This window comes from Varanus komodoensis, unplaced genomic scaffold, assembly GCF_004798865.1.
Source record: "Varanus komodoensis strain SLA01 unplaced genomic scaffold, ASM479886v1 scaffold84, whole genome shotgun sequence".
Lineage (NCBI taxonomy): Eukaryota > Metazoa > Chordata > Lepidosauria > Squamata > Varanidae > Varanus > Varanus komodoensis.
The window spans coordinates 619,568-639,398 of NW_025336531.1; the positions used below are offsets into that span (position 1 = coordinate 619,568).

Genomic DNA, 19,831 nt, shown 5'->3' on the forward strand with positions numbered 1-19,831 from the left:
TGCCCCCGAGGGCTCGCCGCGCCGCGCAGGCCGCCTTCTCACGCTGCCCTCCCGCTTCCCCTTCTTGTCTTGCAGAGCATGAGGCTGGACTCGCGGCGCCCAGAGGAGCGGCGGAGCCTCGCAGGGACGCGCCCGGCCTCGCGCTGAGAGCGGCGCCGCCTTCCCGCGCCGGGCGCCCGCCGATCTCCCCGCCGCCCGCCCGCCGCCCGCCGCCCGCCGGCGCCCTTCCCTGCCGGGGCCTCGGCTGCCGCGGTGCAGCCCCGGTATGGATGGACGGGAGTTCGCGCCGCCGCCGCACCTCCTGGCCGAGCGGGGCCACCGCAGCAGCGCCAGCCGCCTCGCGGCCGCCGGGCACAACGCGGCGGTGCAGCACGGAGGACACTTCCAGCCCGGGAAATACTTCCCGGCGCCCATCTCCATGGCTACGCACACAGGTCAGTGCGGGGCGGCGGGCCGGGCGGGGGGGCGGGGAGGGTCCGGCCGCTGCTCCCGGGCCGCGGGGTCGCCGAGGCAGGGCCCGCGGCGGCGCAAGGACCTCGATTTAAAGCGGCAACCGGCCGCCAGCGGCTCGCGACGTGGGCTTGGGACTGGCGGATCGATCCTTGCTCCGGTTGCATCGGCGTCCAGAACGAGCAAGCAGCTGCCTGGAGAGAGGCGGGCGGGCGCCCTGCGCTAAGCAGAGCTGCCCGCTGGCCGGCTGCTTTTTGCAGCTGCCCTTCCCGCCGCAGGACCAGTAGTCGAAGCGGTCCTGATTTCTCTCGCGGTGCAGGAACCTTTCGGAAAGCCTCGGAAGGAGGCGAGCCGGGCAGGCGGCGCCCCTGAGCAGAGCGGCGTCCGCGGGGAGCCCGCGGCGTGGATCCCGTCGCCGGTGCGGGGAAGGGCGGGCGCGCTGGCGGAGGGGCGAGCCCCGCGGGATCCCGTCGCCTCGGAAGGGGCGGGGGCGGGAGGCTGCCCTCCCCCTCCCCTCCCCTCCCCTCCCCTCCCCTCCCGCTCCCCCGGCGTCCCTCTTCCCGGGGCCCAGTGGAGCGGGGTTCTCCAAAGGGAAGGGCAGACGGCCCCCGTCCCCCGGGAGAAGAATTCCGCGATTCGGGGCGCACGTGCAGCGGGCCTCGCGAGAGGGGGGGACGCGGCATGTTTTCAGCACATCTGAACGCACCGGGCCGGCCAGGAGAACAAGCTCCTGCTCCCCGTGCCCGCTGCTCCTTACGGGGGGGGGGCGAGTTCGGTTTTGTTCCTTTTTCTAGTGACAGGGGAGAGGTCGTTCAAAGCAGGGTCGCTTCGCCCACCCCACCGCCACCGCCACCGCCACCTCCCCTCAGTTGCTGGAACCGAAGGAAAATAAATCCCACAGAAGAAAAGGGGGGAGGGAAACCCTTTTTCTGCATTAACATCCTTAAGAAATGCTATTGCATGAACAAGAAGGCACTTTCTGTCTGAACAAAAAGGCTGTTATTTGCCAGGGAAGGGTGAGCACCCAAGAGCCGGCGATGTTCTTTCAGATTAGGGGTAGCAGTATGTGCAGGGTTAGCCTTAATAGAGCGGGTGGTGTAAGACTAGAAAATCCTGTTTCTATATAAAGCGCTGAAGTGTCAGGGTGAGAATGGGTTTGCAGCGCATGTGTTAGCTTTAACAAGTGTTTGTGGTATCCTGCTAAAGACGCAAAGTTTGGCAAGAAAAATCGGGGAGGCTGTGCATGCCAGCTTCTTTGGGAGATTGTCTGTGCCATCCTTTTTAATCAATCAATTCTTTGGGAGCGGGGGGCGTGCAAAATAGCAGGTATTAACTGGTCTGATCGCTGGATGTTAGATAGAATACAAATGCAAAATTAAGCATCGCCTCTGCTCAAGCAGCTCAAGATCTCTGGTAGCCAAAGTCCTGAATGCGGGATCTCATTGGAGAGGAGATCTGTATTGGCAATCTTCATTAACATCTTTGTATATCGATAGGAAGAAAACAAAACAAAACCCCACAGAGACTGGAATGCAGAAACTTCCCTTGATGAGAATTTTCCTGAGGCAAGGAATAAGCAAGTGCTGAGTAAGGGGATCCAGGCTTTTCATATTTTGTTTTTGTTTCTGAGCATTATAGATGCTTTCAAGGGCTGGATTTTGCCTAGCTGCGTTTATTTTTAGAGACAGGACCATTAAAAAAATCTGGAATGGATGGTTCAGAGTTAGAAACATTTTATTTCCACTGTGAATGCTTGAATTTGTTTTCAGTGTAACCCACCCAACCTCTATATTTAACCTAAAGTCGATATATGTATTTTTGTCCTCAAGGATTTTGTCATATGCTTGATTTTCAAATGCTGTGGCAGCCCCTGAATATGTAGTATCCACCTTCATTTTGTGTGTATGAGTTGTGTATGTGATATATATTTATGGAAGTGTGGATTTAATCTTAGATTTACAAAACCGCACACAGCCACTTAAGTTTTGTTTACAAGTTACTTTAAACATCAGAGCAAAAAGAACAAAAGTGTTGCAGTTTTTATTTTTCTCTAAACTCAGCAGTAACAGCCATTATTGCTAGCTTGATGAACTGTGAATGCTAATAAAATTAGATCTGCTTTAATGGGATTACAATTAGTACATGGATTAAAAAGGATGGCACGAGGTAGACCAGAATGGATAAAAAAAAATCAACTGGGAAGGCAAATATTTCTTTAAAAAATACATGGTCAAATACAGAATTACTAATGGGCTGTTAGCTTTATGAGATTTTTAAAAGTGCTAACAAATGCAACAAGCTGTTTGTGCTTTATTTGAAATAACTGAATCATGGATTTGCAGGGGTTTCCCCTGGTTTATTTTTTTAACCTTCCTTCCTTTCTTCCTTCCTTCCTTCCTTCCTCCCTTCCTTCCTTCCTTCCTTCCAAACAAAATGCAAGATGCTCATTGGAGTTATGTTTCAAAAATTGTTGTTTCCAGCAACACCAGGAAGGAATTTAAAAATGCAAACGCAGGCAAATTGGATGAAGAGTATGATTTGTGTCAATCACTGTGCTTTCTTTCAATAGTCTGGATTCAATACCCCTTGTCCTGTTTCCAAGTCATATGAAATCCTTCTGTTGATCGCTTTTATTTTTCTCTTCTATTGTGTTTTGTGTGTTTATGGGAATTTTAATTAAGTTCATAATTAGAAATATCATGGGGGGGATGGAATCCTGTTCATACAGTCTTTTCTTTAGAATGTATTTAACATTTTTGGTTCGGCACATTTCCCCCCCTCTTTTACGTTCAAGAAGCAAATGGACAATTCCCGCAGAATAAATTATTGATAGAATCTTGACACTGATGTGCAATTATAATACAGGGAAAGGCCTCTCCAGGACCAGAGGTCACAACATGTGAATATACAGACTAGACTGTAGTGGATCTTGGCCAGCTACAACGTTATTAGTACTATTAGTATTAGTAGTATTAGTCTTATTACTTTTACGTAAAGAACAGTAATGTCTGCCTAACATCTCTTAGCCATATACTTTGAACAAGCAAGAAATTTATGTTGCTTTGAAACATCCTCTGACTGCATGGAGATGAGTTCAAGAACTTCCCGGTATACCACATCCATGGTTTAGTGAAAGAATTGAGACTTGCCTGTTAAAAGCAAAGAGGTTGGGAGGGAGGTCCTCTCTTTGCAACCTGCATCTTGGACACCTACAACACTTTTTCAGAACCTACGGCATAAGCAAAATTAAATGCAGAATTCCAAAAGGCCGGATGCAGGCAAATCCACCAGGAATAGACTGGAACATGAAGTGCTCTACAAGAGAGTGCTTAATTTTTACGTTGACTGGACAAAATTCCACAAGGCACACATTCATTGATCTAGCGTGTATTTTATCACTCCCTCCTCCCTGGAATTCTTTCTCCATGGAGATAGCGTGTACCCTCCCTATTCCTCCCCTCCAACAGTTTTTTTTAAAGCTGACCACAGAGACCTTGAATTTTTGAAGTTAGCTTTTAATGTTTAGCAAATTGTTTTTCTTAAAGCAGAGTGCTGATAGTTTTATAATCCCGCTGTAGAAATTTTATGGTAAAGCGCTGTTATAGTAACCTTGTCACAAAAGGTGCAATTAAAATGTTTTGTCTCATTATTTTTTGTGCAGCATTAGATTTGTGTGTGTGTGTGAGCACGCCTGTGTGTGCGCACACACACATCTCTAATGCAGATGGTCCAAAGTCAAAGCTGTGAAAATGTTTTATTTTTTTTTAAGGGGGGAAGGGGAAAAAGAAAAACAGAGAGAATGAGGGAGAGAAGGATATTAGTAGCATTATTCATCATTACTCCTGCCTGAAGCTGTTTGGATTTTCACATTGCTGTTGACTCTTATTTAGTATGAGAGAGAAGAGAAAAAGAGAGAGAGAGCCTTACGAAGGGGGTGGTGGGAGGGAGACCCAAAGATGATCTCTCCTCACTTACCCAAGCAAGGGCCTTGCAGGTTGTTCAATTTTTTTCTTAAATGTTGGTTGAAAATAGAAATGTGAAAGAACTGATGCATGTACATAAGTTAAAAAACCAAATATGCTTAGCATGAGTAATTAAAAAAGAAAAGAAAAGAATGGCAGCCATCCGAAATGGACATAGGCTCACCAATAGGCATGGCGAAGGATCTCTAAACAGACACTTATTTTGACTGGAAGCTGTTGCAGTAGTTCTAGACTTGATTTTTTTTTCTTAAGTAAGAGTTTCATGTAGATTTAGTTATCATTAAATGGAATGAGAGGGAGAAACAACACATTCCTGGGGAGACAGACCCTGTGCAGGATCTCCACCCACCTTTGGTGTCCCCCTTTCAAGAAAATACATTTTAGGAAATAGCTCATTAATTATATGACACCAGTGGATGTTTCTGCAACACAGTTACTACATTAAATAGGTGCTAAAGGAGTTACTGTTCAAAGCCTTGTTCTAAAGACTCTAACCATCTTTACTTATAAATGACAAGTAGCATGAGACATCAAAGGCAATGCGGAGATAACAGCTAGGAACTGCCAAGGCTGGTCTTTTGCACAAGAACGGCAAGGCGCACATGGTTATGCAAGGCAGCCCTGGCTGTACACAAGTGAGTGTGCGTGCGCACGTATAGGCACACACACCCCCACATAAATTAAAGTTCAAATTTGAAATGTGCATTATCCCACTGGGAATTGCTCCACCATCATGTCTAATTATTCATAGAAGAAGGTGTGTGCGTGCACGTTTTTCCACGGGAACAACTAGGGTGTGTGTGACTATGATGCTAATTTAGAGTCAAGGCAGTATTTCCATGTGCAGAACAAGTGTTCCAGTGCAAAATCTACCCCATGGTTTCTTCAAAACAGGCCAAGCCCTGGAGCACGGGCTGTTTAACATATGGGAGTTCAAATGCAAATAAGGTTGTTTAAAATAACAGGCAGACACCTAAAAATATCCCTTCAAAAACTCACACTTTCTCATACACACACACACACACCCCCAAGAAAAATGTCAAACCCTAGAACAGAAAGATCTAAAAATACTCAAGGCTTTGGCACAGCTCATGAAGTTAAATAAATTATACAAGAACCATTCATGGGAGAAACTTCACTTTTTCTTACAGGAACATTGTTCAAACTAATAAAATTATAATTTACTAGCCACCAAGTTTTTCATGAGCCTAAATTTAATTGGTCAGGCTTCTGGAGTCCATCATTTTCTGCTGGATTAGTGGATTTGTATTGGAGTTTGTGACATAGCAGAGGGGGGAAAATCAGGCAATGGCATCTTTGAGGGCAAACACGCCATGGGGTGGAAAGGGGATGTTGTTCCCTGCCCCCTCCCCCAGTTCCCCTATTTTTTTCTTGCCTGCAGCCGGCTCCTTACCTCTTGAGTGCTTGGCAAGGTGGGAGGAGACTTTAGGATAGGTTGAAATGCAGGGGATATGAGGACCGGGAGAATACAATTTAGATATTCAGAGCCCTTTGAAACACAGCACAGTTATTTTAATTTGATAAATGATCGGGCACCTTTAAGAGTGTGTTTGAACAATCAAGATACACTTCAGCAAGTTGATAGGATGTATGCTGTCAACTTGCATATGCCATTAGCGCAGACGCCACGCATAAATAATGTGAAAGCCCAGCTTCTCTCTACCCTGCCATTCTCCATGTGATTCCTACTCACAAAAGAGCCCTTTACCCATTAAATCAGCAGTCTTCAGAGCCAAAATTCCCCAATATTTCTGGCTTCCTTCTTTTTCTTCCCTTTATGGACACACTTTTCTCACTGGGTGCTTTCAGAACGGGAACATGTTAAGAATAATGCGTGCACCAAGGAACTCCAACGAGCTGCCACTGGGTGTGTGTGTGTGTGTGCGTGTGTGTGAGAGAGAGGGGGGGGGGAGACCCTGTTAGTTATGAAACTGCTTCCCTATCATTTCAGTTTTACAATTGCATTTCCTTCACTGTTTTGCCTGTGGTGTGTAAAATTAGGGAGGAATGTGGTGTGTGTAATGTGTAGGGGGAACTGACATTTAAAATACGGCATGTAATTAATTAGCCCAAACTAATTAACACCAATCATTCCCAATAAATAATAAAATAAAACCACCAGTTGTTTTTTGACTTACAGACTGTGCATCAGTAAGGGCTTTCATGGTAATTCATAGAGGGTGCGTTGAAGGGGGGGCAACATTTATAGGAGGTGATACAGAAACTGATCTGCCTTGGGCCAGTTCTTTCTACTGTATAAGTCAACTGTATTTCCCTGGCTTCAAGACTGAAAGCATTGGTCAGCTGATGCCTTTACACAAAGTAAGCCTTCCCAAGCAACATGAAAAGAAACTCTTAAGACTTCTGTCTTTTAAAAACTCTGTTGCGTTCCTGCTCCTTGCTACCGTGCATCTTTGTCACCTGCCATGGTAGAATGAAAGTCACCTTTGGGACAGGTGACTACATACGTGTGTGCACACACACATACACAGCAGTGCATGCCCCAAATCTCCTGTGCACAAGAGATGTCCACTCACACAATGTGGATATAGTCCGGTATCTCTTAGTACGATGAGTAAGCTTTAGGAAGCCCTAAGCATTAGGAAAATACAGAAATCCATCTTGCCGTTTGCCTTCCATGTGGCATGCAGCTCCAATTCTATATGTTTTTGTCGCCAGAGGCATAAAGGCATGAATCGTCATCAGCGTTAGAAGTGTATGTGGATATCTGGATTGTAACTCAGAATTTGCTTTTTTTTTGGGGGGGGGGGAGTGCAGGCATTCATGTGTGTGGATGCAAATCTCCTTGCACCTCAATTTCCATATCAGTGAAATGATAAATAACTCATTTCTGTCCAGTGAGCTGAATATTGAATCAAAGTAGAGGTGAAGTTAGCAAGAACTAGTCAAAGCACACATATAGTGTGGTTGGGCTCTTGTAGACAATTATTCACATGCATCTTTTTATACTTTGAGAACAGGAAAACAAAACAAAACAATTGTGGACCTCTCTGAATGGTTCCAAGTATTCTGAATCCCCTAATTTACAAGAGCAAAAACAAAACATCTTGTAATGTATTGCCTTAATTTGTAGCTTATTGATTTGTGTAATTTCTAAGAAATATCCATTAATGTTGGTGAGCTCAGACCACATTACCAAAGAATGCGTTTCAGTTGATACAAATGGTATATGGATCTGTATCCAAAAAGTATCTCTCTTAGATGCAGAAAGTATATGAGGTTGTTTTGAGATATTCACCCTCTGCCCTGCTCCCTCCCACACCTATCTCAGGTGGCATGAGGGCAGGACAGCAAGGGGAAAGGGATTTGCCCCAGATCACTCCCCTCCCCCATCCAGCTGTTGGAAGCTCCTACTGAATCATAGACTCGCTGAATCATAGAGAATAATAGAGTTGGGAGGGATCACGAAGGCCATTGGGTCCAACCCTCTGCTCAGTGCAAGACTCCAACTCAAAGCATGCCTCTCGGATGGATACACTGATTAAATGCAACCCACAAAGTTAAGCATTGGGCCTTTGGGCTGAGCAGGGATGAATCTGTCCAGTGAAACGGTATTGTTAAAAAACAGAAAGCAGTGACATGAGGCCTTCCTTTTGCATGTTACCGTTGTCGAGCTCGTGGACTGTGTGAAACGCAAGGCTCATTTCAGCTGTGGGTGCTTGAGCCTTCAGCATATTCTGCATGCTATGCTTCTCACACCTAACACCTGCCTTCCTAAGGACTTCATCATCAGTATATCCTTTTTTCTTATTTTAATTCTTGATGCCGCAGATCTGCAAAAATAGCAAACAGGATGCTTTCAGACCTTCAGGGCTGAGGCTTGATCCCTCTTCTAAAACAGTTGAAATAGCTGAAAAGTCTAATTAGAGTGTCGTAATTAATAACATATAATGGTGGTAAAGCCTTGGAGCAATTAAAATTCTCTCAAGTGACCAGAAGGGCTATTACAGCAGACCCACAATCACCTTGTAGCTGTAAGGATATCATAAAGGGAAGCCTTGAGGGTGCTGAATTTTAGACTGGGTAAATTAGTAAAATTTACTCTGGGTTCCCTCTGGTACACTTACCAGTGGAGATTGTCCCTTTTGTGTTTACTCTAGAATGTCATTTCCGTGCTCTGGATGAATATATAAAATGGGAAAGATCAGCCTAGGAGTCCAGCACTTAGGATGGATGTGTTCGGTAAACTTAATATTGTACAATGGACCTGAACTGGTTTTTTCTTTCTTGGATATTTTTATTAGTGCAATACAGTAGAAACTCAATTATCCCACAAGTCTTGGTTAGCTGATGCTCATGGCTATCAAACTCATGGCGAGTCTTCTGTGTAGCTCATGTTAACACAACTCTGCGTGTAAATAGCACACCCATTTATCCAAGCCTCTGATTATCCATACAATTTGGATGTCCTCCAGACCAGGCAGATAAATGAAAAGCTACTGTATATAGCACAGTGTATGCTTATTCTGTGTATGCAGCAATGTTTTCTGTTCAGCATAATACACTAAATAATACTTTTGGATAGGGCAGCAAATTGCTTTCAGGGAAGGGGCTTGCATGCGAGACAGTGGGAGTTCTGTGCAGGCGATCTCTCGGGGGTAAGCAAATGGCTGGATGAGAAGGAGCCGGTGTCAGCTCTCTCTGGGCTAAGGCTTCCTGGTAAATTGTTTGTTTCTTTTGCCTATCAGATGGTTGCATTCAGTGCCAAAGTTGCAATTGTCTCTCCTTCCTTCCCTACAGCTGTCTCAATGGATTAAATTCCAAACTGGGATCAGAAGCTGTTTTAAAAGACAGGAGGGGCGGGGGGGGGGGGGGGGCAGTGAAAGAATGGCATGACTGGGAAAGCGATGGGGCCTAAACAGGTGGGATTGTGCACTGCTTTAACATTCTGAGAGCGAGGGAGGAAGAGGGTTGTTGTTGCTTTTAATTTTCTAAGGCCTTGAAAGGCAGCCGAGAGCCCACGTCACCGGTGGCTCGCAGAGGCAGGGTCCCTTGATCTCTCTCTCTCTCTCTCTCTCTCTCTCTCTCTCTCTCTCTCTCTCTCTCTCTCTCTCTCTCTCTCTCTCGCACACTGCTTTGCAGCTCTGTCCACCGAGCATGGCTGAAAGAAACAAAAGCTGCCCTGGGTGGGAGGGAGAGCTCTGGAGGCAAAAAAACTTTTCTTTTTTTCTTTTTTAATGACTTTAAGATTCCAGCTCGGTCCTTAGAGGAGGCCAGGTCAAGAACCACCCCCTCTTCCAGCCACAGCCAGGTAGTTGCAGTATGAGATGATAACCCATCATCTTTTATGGAGCAAGCTTGAAGATTTCCCCAAGTTTCATTTGGCTATTTATCATCCTGGCAGGAGACCCCCCCACCCCCATTCCTTGCAAGTCTGTCTTCTCTGCCTTCCTCTTGCTCCCGTCTCCCTCACTCCCGCTGCCCACCCACCCAGCTCCAGCAGGCTCCCTAAAACATGAATTGAGTATTCCACCCACCACTTAAAAAAAGAGGGAAAATAAAAGTGTGTGTCAAAGTTAAAACAGATTTTGAGATTAACTTGTCTACTCCTTATTAGTGGCACTCCTTCTGAAGATTACAGAGAGGAGTCGAGGGGGGAGGTAGAGACACATGTGTCAGGCAGAAAGAAAGCAGAATCTTGAGGAACCAAAATCTTGCAGAATTACAGTTGAGCAGTTTCATCTGTTCATTAGTTTTATTATTTGGATCTTCCTTGAGACACATTTGCATGCTGATATCTGCAAGAGGAGGAGGGGTTCAAATATGAAGGGGCTCCAATTATGCCATCGCTTCCTCCCAAAATTTGGAAGAAGATAGACCCAGAGACTGGTGACATGGGGTGCTCAGAAAGGGGCCTCCGGTTTTGCAGCTGATGTCACTTTGATGTATTGAGGTTTTGTTGTAAAATTGTGAGTCATCTCTGTGAAAGTCAGAGGTGTAAATTCAAGCAGTTGTGTGTGATCTAAAGCTGTGTGTGTGTGGTTGAGAAAGTGATAGAAGCCGAACAGACATGTGACTGGGATGCAGATCTACGGTAAGCAGTTGGCAATGTAAGAATATTTGCATATACGTGAATACCTGCTCTCTCAAAGGCAGTTATCTGTCCCAGTTCAGTAAAAGATGACTGATCAGTGTAGGAGGGTAGCCCAGAGGGGCCTGGCTGAGTCTTTGTGGTGGCGGGTGAGGGCGAGGAGAGCCATTCGCCTTTCCGTTTGCTCATGGGTAAGCGCCCTCCCTTGCTGCAGCTGTGCACACTCCATTCATTTACATGGGACAGGTGGGGGTTCTCTGCCGTTGGTGGAGGAAAGGAAGAGAAATTCCACAGTGGGACTGGAATCCTGGCCGTGCAAGTTAACACTCAGGCCTAAGCATGGAAGTCGGGATGACACGCGTCGACTGCTGTGCTGGGGAGCTGCACAGTCTCGGGTGTGCTGCCTCTCTGCTGCTTCAGGGACATTCTCTGGGGCAGTCGGCCCTGACCTGTGTCCCCGTCGGTGGCCTGTTGGCCATCATTCCTGACTGCTGGGCTTCCTGGTTGGAGCTGATGGGAGGGGGAGGCCAAGGCACCTGCAGAGACAGAGGATGGCAGAGGCTGCCCTGGGTCTTTATGACAGCGAAACAGAGCTTCCGTGCACAAACTGAGCATAGCCCAGATGCGGGGGGTGGGGGGAATATTTATTTATTTATTCCACTTACATTCCACATTAATTAGTTAGGCCAAGGGGCTCTCTAGGCAGATTACAAAGATGCAATATAAACAGCTTTACACAATAAGAGACATATAGACATATAATAATACACAATAACAATGTACAATAGCAAAAAATATACAATATGTAGCTGAGGAATCGGCTACAGATAGGTTAAAATAAAATGTTAAAACTAAGGAACCGTATAATAGAATATCTTTTAAAATGGAGCAGTATAAAATCAATTATTGAAATATCTGGAGAAAAGAGTCATTTTTGCCTGGCACTGGAAAGATTGTAATGATGGCACCAGGCGAACTGCTCTCGGAAGGCTGCTCCATAGGTGGGGTGCAACCAGGGAGAAGGTTACACCCCACCTCCTTATTTGCCATCCTCTTCACCTCCTTGGAGGACGGCGCTCTCAAAAGGGGATCTTAGGGGTCGGTCAGGTAGGTATGTATGGGAGCAGGCGGTCCTTCAGATACTCTGGTCCTAAGCCATTTAGGGCTTTATGTGTTAGAGCAAGCACCTTAAATTGGGCCCAGAGCAGAACTGGTAGCTACTGTGAGTGATGTCATATTGGGATAATATGGGCATGCAGACTTGTTTGCACCAGCAGCCGTGCTACCCCATTCTGTACCAGTTGATGTTTCCAGCCGTCTTCTAGGGCAGCTCCATGCAGAGTGTATTACAGTAGTCCAGTTGAGAGGTTGCCAGAGCATGTGGCTAGGCTCTGCCTGTCCAGGTAGGGCTGCAGTTAGTAAATAAAGGAACGCTGAAAGAAGGAGCTCCTTCTTTCAAATAGGGAATAGCTTTCTTCTACGTTTCTGTGCTTGTGAATTTCCCCTGTAGGACTGGCCAGCCATGGTTGGAAACAGAATGCTTGGCCAAATAGGTCTTTGGCCCAATCCAGCAAGGCAGCTTTTACTTTCTTATGATCCAGGTTTGTCCATCTGCAGTTGATAAGCTATTTGCCCTGCAGCAGGCCCAAGATTGCACTGGAGTCAGTTGGAAGTCAAGGATCATTGAAAAGGATACACTCCTCCCCTCATTGCATTGTTGAAATTCATTAATTTTAAGCAAATCTTGTGATTTGGAAGCTGGTTCCTTCCTAACGTCTGGGCCCTGAGAACTTGCAGACCCTGCCATGTGGATGCCTTGAAATGAACATGAGGAAGAAGATTTCCCAGAAGTCATTTTTCATTGCTGATTGCACCATACATAACAAAAGCTTTCCACGAAAATGATCCCTTCGTCCTGACAAACGCCACTTCCCTGGGGTGTGCTTGGATGTGGAGAAAAGAGGGTAGGGGATTGGAGATTTACTCCTACAGGGCTGCTTCGGGACTCCAGAACGGCGTGGGAAGGATGACCACACTGGCAGAGAAACATCTGTTCTGTGCACTCTCTGGGAATGTCCACATACTGGCTTGCATGGACTTCAGGGCTGTGTTGCTAAGGGCCAGTTTGATGATGTACGCTTTTGCCTTGCATTCAGAGAGAGAGAGGGAGGGAGCGAAAGAGCCATGTGCAGTGTGATGATAGCCTAATTAAATATTAAAACACCCTGGTATTACAGCATTTTTAAAACGTATTTTTCAGAAGCAGATTTATGACAACTCATCTCTGTCAGGGCTGACTCAGCTGTCTCCCGGAAAGGGGTGAATTCATCTTTGGCAGGCAGATCTCCCTTGATCCTTTCCTCTCTGTGCAGGAGAGTAGTGGAGGGGGGAGTGAGAGAAAGAGAGAGGGGGAGAGAGGAGTTCCCAAAATATACTGCCAGTGCCTCTGCTGGATGCCTGGATGGGCTTGCTGCCTTCTTTCTGCACTAAGGGAGAATGAGAGGTTCACGTGCAAAACACACCTTTTGGGAAGGGCTTGGCTGGGGGATAAGCTTCAGCCAAGTGTGCAGATCTTTGATTCATGCACTGCTAAGAGTTCCACCAGGGTCCACAAAAATGGAATGGGTGCAAATCCATCTCCTTCCACTCCTTCAGCTCCAGTAACTGCTTTTGAAGGATAACTTAGTTGAGGATGTCCTCATAACTAGGATGGCCATAGGTAAACCGAGAGCAGCTCCTGAAGCATTCCAAATTAAATTTAGAGCTTGGGTATTGGGTTCCTGTTGACCTAGTGTCTTGATACCAATACTGGCACCTCCATTTTTAACATACAGTGCTCAAAACTGTAAAAAAAAAGCAGGGGTCCAAATATACTGACTTATCTTGGTATACAGGAATGGTGGTATTTGGAGTTGATTTGGTAATTATGGCAGGGTAAGATATTTAGTGACTACGTGCATCTTTTCTCTTTTTATTTGAGTGGCAGGATTTAGGGTTCAGTCCCGTACACTTACTGAAGAATAATTTCCACTGAGCTTACTGGTGCTTACTTCAAAGGATCAAGCTGGAAGGGTGACTCTGAACTAGGGAAAGCAACCTTTTGGGGCTGTGGGCACATTGGACAGATTGCAAAGCTGCCCAGCCGCCACCACCCATAAATTGGCTGCCATAGGAGGCACAGCAAAGGACAAGTAAGAGACAGAGATGGGGTCTGAGTCAAGGCCGTCTTAGCGCATGGGCCTGATGGGCACTTGCCCGTGAGCCCCATACTAATCTGTGTATGTTAACCCTTGGAAAATCGGAAAGCTTCCAAAATTAACAGTAGCTGTAGTTGTCGTAGGGGCTCCAGGACACTGCTTTGCCCGGAGCCCATCATGCTGTTAAGATGACCCTGGTCTGAGTCCCAACACACTAAACAACTCCTTTGAACCCAGTTTTCAGTAGCAACAGAAACCTGTTGCACAGTGATCCCCCTGCGGGTAAAAAAGGTCATTTTTGTTTTTAAGTGGAACGAGTGCGGCACCTTGGTGATCACCAAGAAAGACACCCTAATGCCCACCCCACCCTAAACAGACCCCACCACCTTCGCTGCTTTGAGAAGTACTTTACCCAGACTCGTATAGTAGCTGCTCACTGGTGGTGAACAAAGGGTTATCTGCAAGTGAGCAAAAAGAAGGTTTCTGTTGATGCTGCTGCTTGTTGTGTTTGTTTTTGCAAAATGAGACAGGACAGGCAAGTCATGGTGTAGAATTACAAGTCTGATCTGTAGGCTGTTTTGCCCAGGTTCTGCATCCTCGTTCCCAAGTTTATGTCCTTTTCTCTTTCCTCCAGAAGGGATGCACTGATTCCCTTGCTCCACCCCACTCCAGGTCTGCAGCTCTGGTAGCTCATCCGAACACAGTTATACATCTTTTGAATAAAGAAAACACCCTTCCCCTTTTAGCGGGTTCAAGCCAGCTTCCAGCTAACAGAACATCACCAGTTGCAGTGGTGCTGTCTCCACTTTGGCATCTTAGTCTTTATGCTAGAGAGATGGTGTGGCTTATTAGTGAGAAAGCAGAAGTTTAATCCTGCTGCTGCACCCTCCTATTGGCTTGTATCGAGATGAGCGTTAAGGAACAGGAAAGAAAATAACTCGACAGATGCCTTGGCAGAGTCTGAAGGGTATGCACAGGTTTGAACAAAAGAATTGTGCCAACCACCTGTGCAAGGTCAGAAAGATACATTTGTTCAGGCCTTTTGACTATTACCCGGGTATGTGTGTATTGGGAGCAAGCAGACCTACCTGCATCCTTAAAACATGAGTAAGGAAAGCCACTCCTATTATGCTTTGGCCATTGATCTGACTGTATAATAGGACCACTTCCACCCTTGCTCAGGTGTTGTGTTCTAAGCAGATCGCATGAAATCTATCCATTCATTTCTTGCTTACTTTTCGATAGTCCTGTCCCCACCCCCAGCCATAGCTTGCCGGGGAGTTTCCAGTATGATAATACAAGAACAGAGAACCTTGAATGTACATAATAGAAAAACATTCATGCCTCTGACACAGCTGACTGACGGAACTCACAGCATTACGAGTAGGTTGGAATTAAGAACTTGACTGGAGGGGCTAGTTTACAACTGGCCAGCTTAACCAGGCCAGGAAAAGTTGTTTCTGCTAAATGTGGAGGATATCTGAAAAAAGATGAGCAATATTTAGGAGATGGAGCAGGAGGTTGTCTCTTTTCTTTACTCTTCTTACATGGTTATATGCCTTCACTGAAGCATCAGTGCTTGGGGGCGGTGGAGGGAGAAAGAGACACGTTCCTGCTGACATGGACTTTGTGAGTGGAGTTGCTGGTCTCCCAGCCATCCACTCGGCTTTCTGTATAAGCAATATTCCCTCCCGAGACATTGTTGCATCCCCACCCTTCCTCAATTAAACCTCAGTATTCTAAATTGGGTTACATTTTATTCGTTTATGTTTTGCTTTTCACTCCTCTACCTGCTTGTAATCAAATAACAGCCATGAAGAAGCCCTCCTCTTGCAGCTGAAGTGGGATTCACAGAATAAAACCAATATTTATCTTACTGGTGGTTGGAAGGCACACACCTATAAATTTTGCTTTATTGCTTACAGCCTGTTTTGGTAATTTCTTTTCCCCCGCCCCTTTTCCCCTCACGTGAGGCATCAATTAAAAAAGAAGCAGCAGCAGCAAACAACCCACTAGACTAAAGTAGCACTTTGCAGGAGTCTTAGTTCTTTGAAACCCTTTCACAGAAATTAGATTTTAGCCATGAGGAGTACCTCACTTCCAGCTTCCAGAGAGATCTTTCATTACTGGGGAGAGGGGAGGGCAGACACAAAGGCAGGTTGCAAGGCTTGGATGGAGTTCGGTTTTTAAAAATGTGTTAAATACAGGGATGCTCTGTGATTGCACCACTTTCAATCCTGTATCCTATTCTTCTCAGAAAGTTGATTGTGACCCCAATCAGGCTACCAAGTGGAAAGCTTATATTAGAAACTTGAGGGACTTGGCTTTCATTTAAAAAGTGAATTTCTGGCCTATATGGGAGGTGAGCAAATTGCAAAAACAGAATTACCAACAACACATATGTATTCAGGAGAGTTTAATTTTGCAGCATGCCTGTGTGTGATACATATGTGCAGGCACAACATAAATTGCATAAGCTATTGTGATTCTGCTGCTGTGCTTAGCTCTAATCATGTTCTTGAGCTTCATGCTGGAAGTGCATGAAGTGCTGGAAATCTGGGGCCCAATCCAAAAGATTGTTCAGTACATACCCTCTCGCCCACTTCAGTATTCAGTAAGCGCAAACATGCCTAAATCTTTGATGTATGGCGCCCTTGCTTTTTCAGAAGGAAAAGGGATGTATCTAATGTAGGTTTTGCTTGCCCCATTCATTTCAGTGGACCTACTCTAAGTTAGCCTAACACTGATTACCACTCAAAGAAAGTAGAATTTCTGAATTGTGCAGCCCCGGGTATAGCATTGCTACAATCAGCTTCACTTTGTTTGTGAGCAAATACCTCCCATTCCGTCTCTGCACTTCCCTTCATACTCTCTCACCAGGATTCTTGCTGGCCTTGAAATGCAGGGAACCCTGAAGTTTTATGCTGTTCTTGGTGAGCAGCCCTAATGGGCTGTGCTGGCCTGAGCCGAGCCTGAGCCTGATGCGTCACCCCCTCGTCCAGACTTGGTCTAGTAGAAGGACTGCCGTGACGCTGTTCAAAGCAGGACATGCAGTGCGCCTCCCTACTCTATGCAGTCGGGGGCAGAGCTCCATGGGGTGGGGCAAGCTGAGAGAGAATGACTGGCCCAGGAGCAAGCAGCTGGGCTTCAGGCTGACAGGGATCCAGTCTGAGCCCAGGTTTCCCCAGGGCAGCCTTTGAACCGTGCTGGCTCCGTCGGTAGAACTGTAGGCAAGCAGGACTCCTGATCCTTCTCAGAGTCCACCAGGTGAAGCTTTGGAAAGCAGATGTGTCCCACTCCTGGATGGGCTGTGAGACATTTCAGCACCGACCGCAGTCATCCGGCGTGCACCCAGCCCCTGCAGGCATCTCTGCTGTGTAGAGGAACCTCGCTCGGGGCACCCGCCTGTTTGTTGTATGTGTATGTTGAAAGAGAACATTGTGGGGTTTAAACTTGAGGGGCCTAATTTCTTCTGCATCAAAAACCTGGCTGGGTGCTTTTTGGTTAGCTACATCAGACAACTGTGGCCATTTGCCTCGCTTGTTCTTATTTTTGTAAACTGGGATCACAGTATTTTATGTTGTGCTGTCCAACAGGGCAATCCTGCCCACCAGTTACATGGGTGAGGGGGGAGAGAAACTGATGCTCCAGGCTCCTGGCAGTTGTGTGCGCTACTCCATTTATATTAGACCTTTTTTCCTCTTACAAGAAACCCGAGGTGATTTCAATGGTCCTTCTCCTCCTCCTCTCCATTTTATCCTCACAACAACAATCCTGTGAGGTAGGTTAAGCAGAGAGTCTGTGATTGGCTCAGAGTCACCCAGTGAGCCTCATGGCCAAGTAGGAACCTGATCGCCAATCTCCAGGCAGCACTCTGACCATGCACCACGCTGGGCAAGGGGCGGCATAGAAATGTTCTAATAACAACAACAACAACAACAACAACAATAATAGATAGCTGCTGTTCCGTGGCCTTTAGAACGGATGCCTGCATCGCAGGGGCTGCAGAAGAAACCCTTGCTGCTTCCTGGATCAGTCTGCATGAAGGACTCCAGGCCTGCATCCAGGACAGAATAAAAGTGCAGAGAGCCCTCCTTATCCCGCCACAGATAAACCAATCTGCTGATAGCCTGAAGGCCTGATGATAGTCTGGCTCCTGCACAGTCCACCCAGAAGGGCAGCCTGTGCTCCATTTCAGGGTCAGCAAAATAAGGGTGAGACTACCATGGCGACTGAGCCGCATAATGCTTGGTTGATGGGATGTATTCAGCTTGGGTAGGTCATAAGTTATTCAGGGCCATCCCAGGGGACAAAAATGGGACTTGGGGCTTGCTCCTTTATGTCCTCCTTCCCAAGGCTGCTAAGGAGGTGTGAAACTTACCTGCATCTCAGTAACAGTGATTTTCTAGAGTGCAAATTACACCACCCAGGGTGAAGAGGGAACAATCACAAGCTGAAGCTGGAATAAGAAAGTATATCACAGTAGTAGGAACACACTCCATTTTTTGATTTCATTGGATATGAAGATCCCACTGCAAGGCCAAATTAAGGATGATTGGTCTGCATTATTGTTTATAATATTCCACAACATGAAAGGCTAATGTTATCTTTGGCTGAGAAGACAGGCTTTTGGTGGGCAGTCACTGTTCATGGCATACTGTTTCTGGCTTCCTGCACTTATAGTCCTGAGAATGATCCAGTGTTTGGAAGGATGGATCTGACTAGAAAAAACTCAGGGTACAATTCTTTCCAGGCTGAGGCAGAAAAAGCCGTTGAATTCGCAGCAGTCCCAAGCCGGCCATGCTGGCTGGGGTATTTGGGAAGTGCTTGCATTCCCCCCAGACTTGCAGAGGATCGCACCTTAAGGGTGCCATCCTAGCATGGCTGGTCAAGGAATGCCGGGAGCTGTACGACTTAATTTTGTCTAAACATACACTGGATTGCACACCGTCTACCTTTCAATGAAAATAAGTTTATGACTACAGAGCTGTCATCAGTTTTGTTTAAGTGTTGTAGTTCTCAAACTGGTCTTTAGCCATGGTTTTGGTAAGGCATCAAAGATAAGTATGGAGAGCAGCCCCGCATCCACCTTCTTTGGGGGCCCTGTGTGAGAAGCCATGATGCAGAGCATCAGCAAAGAGCAGGATGTTGAAAGGCAGTATAATGCTGACCAACCAATGGATCTGACTGTTCACAGGGACTGGATGCTTCATTACTTTGAATGAAATGTGGCGGCTCTTTGAAAACCTTGATGCAAAACAAGATGGCTTAGAGGAGGTTATCTGATCAGCCTCTGCAAGTGCCAAGAGTTCCCCCACGCTCTCTGTCATCTTGAACATTTTTCCTTTTAAGACTAAATAGGCATCCCTCTCCAACCCAGTACCCCCGAGATGTTTTTGGACTGCAGCTCCCAGCATTCCTGGCCATTAGCCCTGCTGGCTGGGATTGATGGGAGTTGGAAGTCCACAGCATCTAAAGGTCACCTGTTTGGGAAAGGCTGAGTCACAGAGGTTCTTGTCTGTGTAAATAAACTCTCCCATTTCCTGGCTTTCCACAGCAGTGGCTCCCAAACTTTATGTAAATGAGGAGCTTTTATTCCGAATACACTAACTAGCCTCAGCCCTTGATCCGTGAATCACCAGCCTTCTTTCCCTGCGGCATGTTTCAGAGCTGGAAGCTCTGAAATCAAGCCTCAGGCCTTCCAAAACCCATTGGCAGGCCCTGACATTTTGCATCTTACTCTTCCAAAGTGTAACATTTTGTAATTTGCATAGTTGCAATATCTCTCTTGAATGTTTTCTATACCCGTCAACTGCCTTCACTCTTAAATAGATTTTCTAAAATGACTTTTATTACAGAAAAAATGAAAACATAAGTGCATACAACTGAAATACAAGTATATACCATTCAAAATATATCAGTATTATAAGCACATAGGAGAAAATAATATAAGGTCATGAATTGCCTAGAATATCCATATGCAAATCATAATAAACAAGCTCCATTTTTCTATTAATCTATTGAATGCATGCCTTTTACCACCACTGACCAACTCAAGCAAACTATCTTTCCTTCTGCAAGATGGCCTGCCCCATTCTGAGAACAAGTGTTTCCACTCTTTCCCAGTT

General features: G+C 46.2%; 1 protein-coding gene across 4 annotated transcripts in view; it reads left to right on the forward strand.

Annotated features, from left to right (window-relative positions):
• The first annotated feature begins 265 nt into the window (after positions 1 to 265).
• BAHCC1 (BAH domain and coiled-coil containing 1) overlaps positions 266 to 19,831 on the forward strand; it is a 93,627-nt gene continuing 74,061 nt past the window's right edge. For 2 of the 4 annotated variants that reach the window (XM_044456435.1, XM_044456436.1), the window contains exon 1: positions 266 to 434. In XM_044456435.1, coding sequence (XP_044312370.1) covers positions 266 to 434 — 169 coding nt within the window. The remainder of the gene's footprint in view (positions 435 to 19,831) is intronic. The other 2 variants (XM_044456437.1, XM_044456439.1) reach the window with 1 other exon arrangement.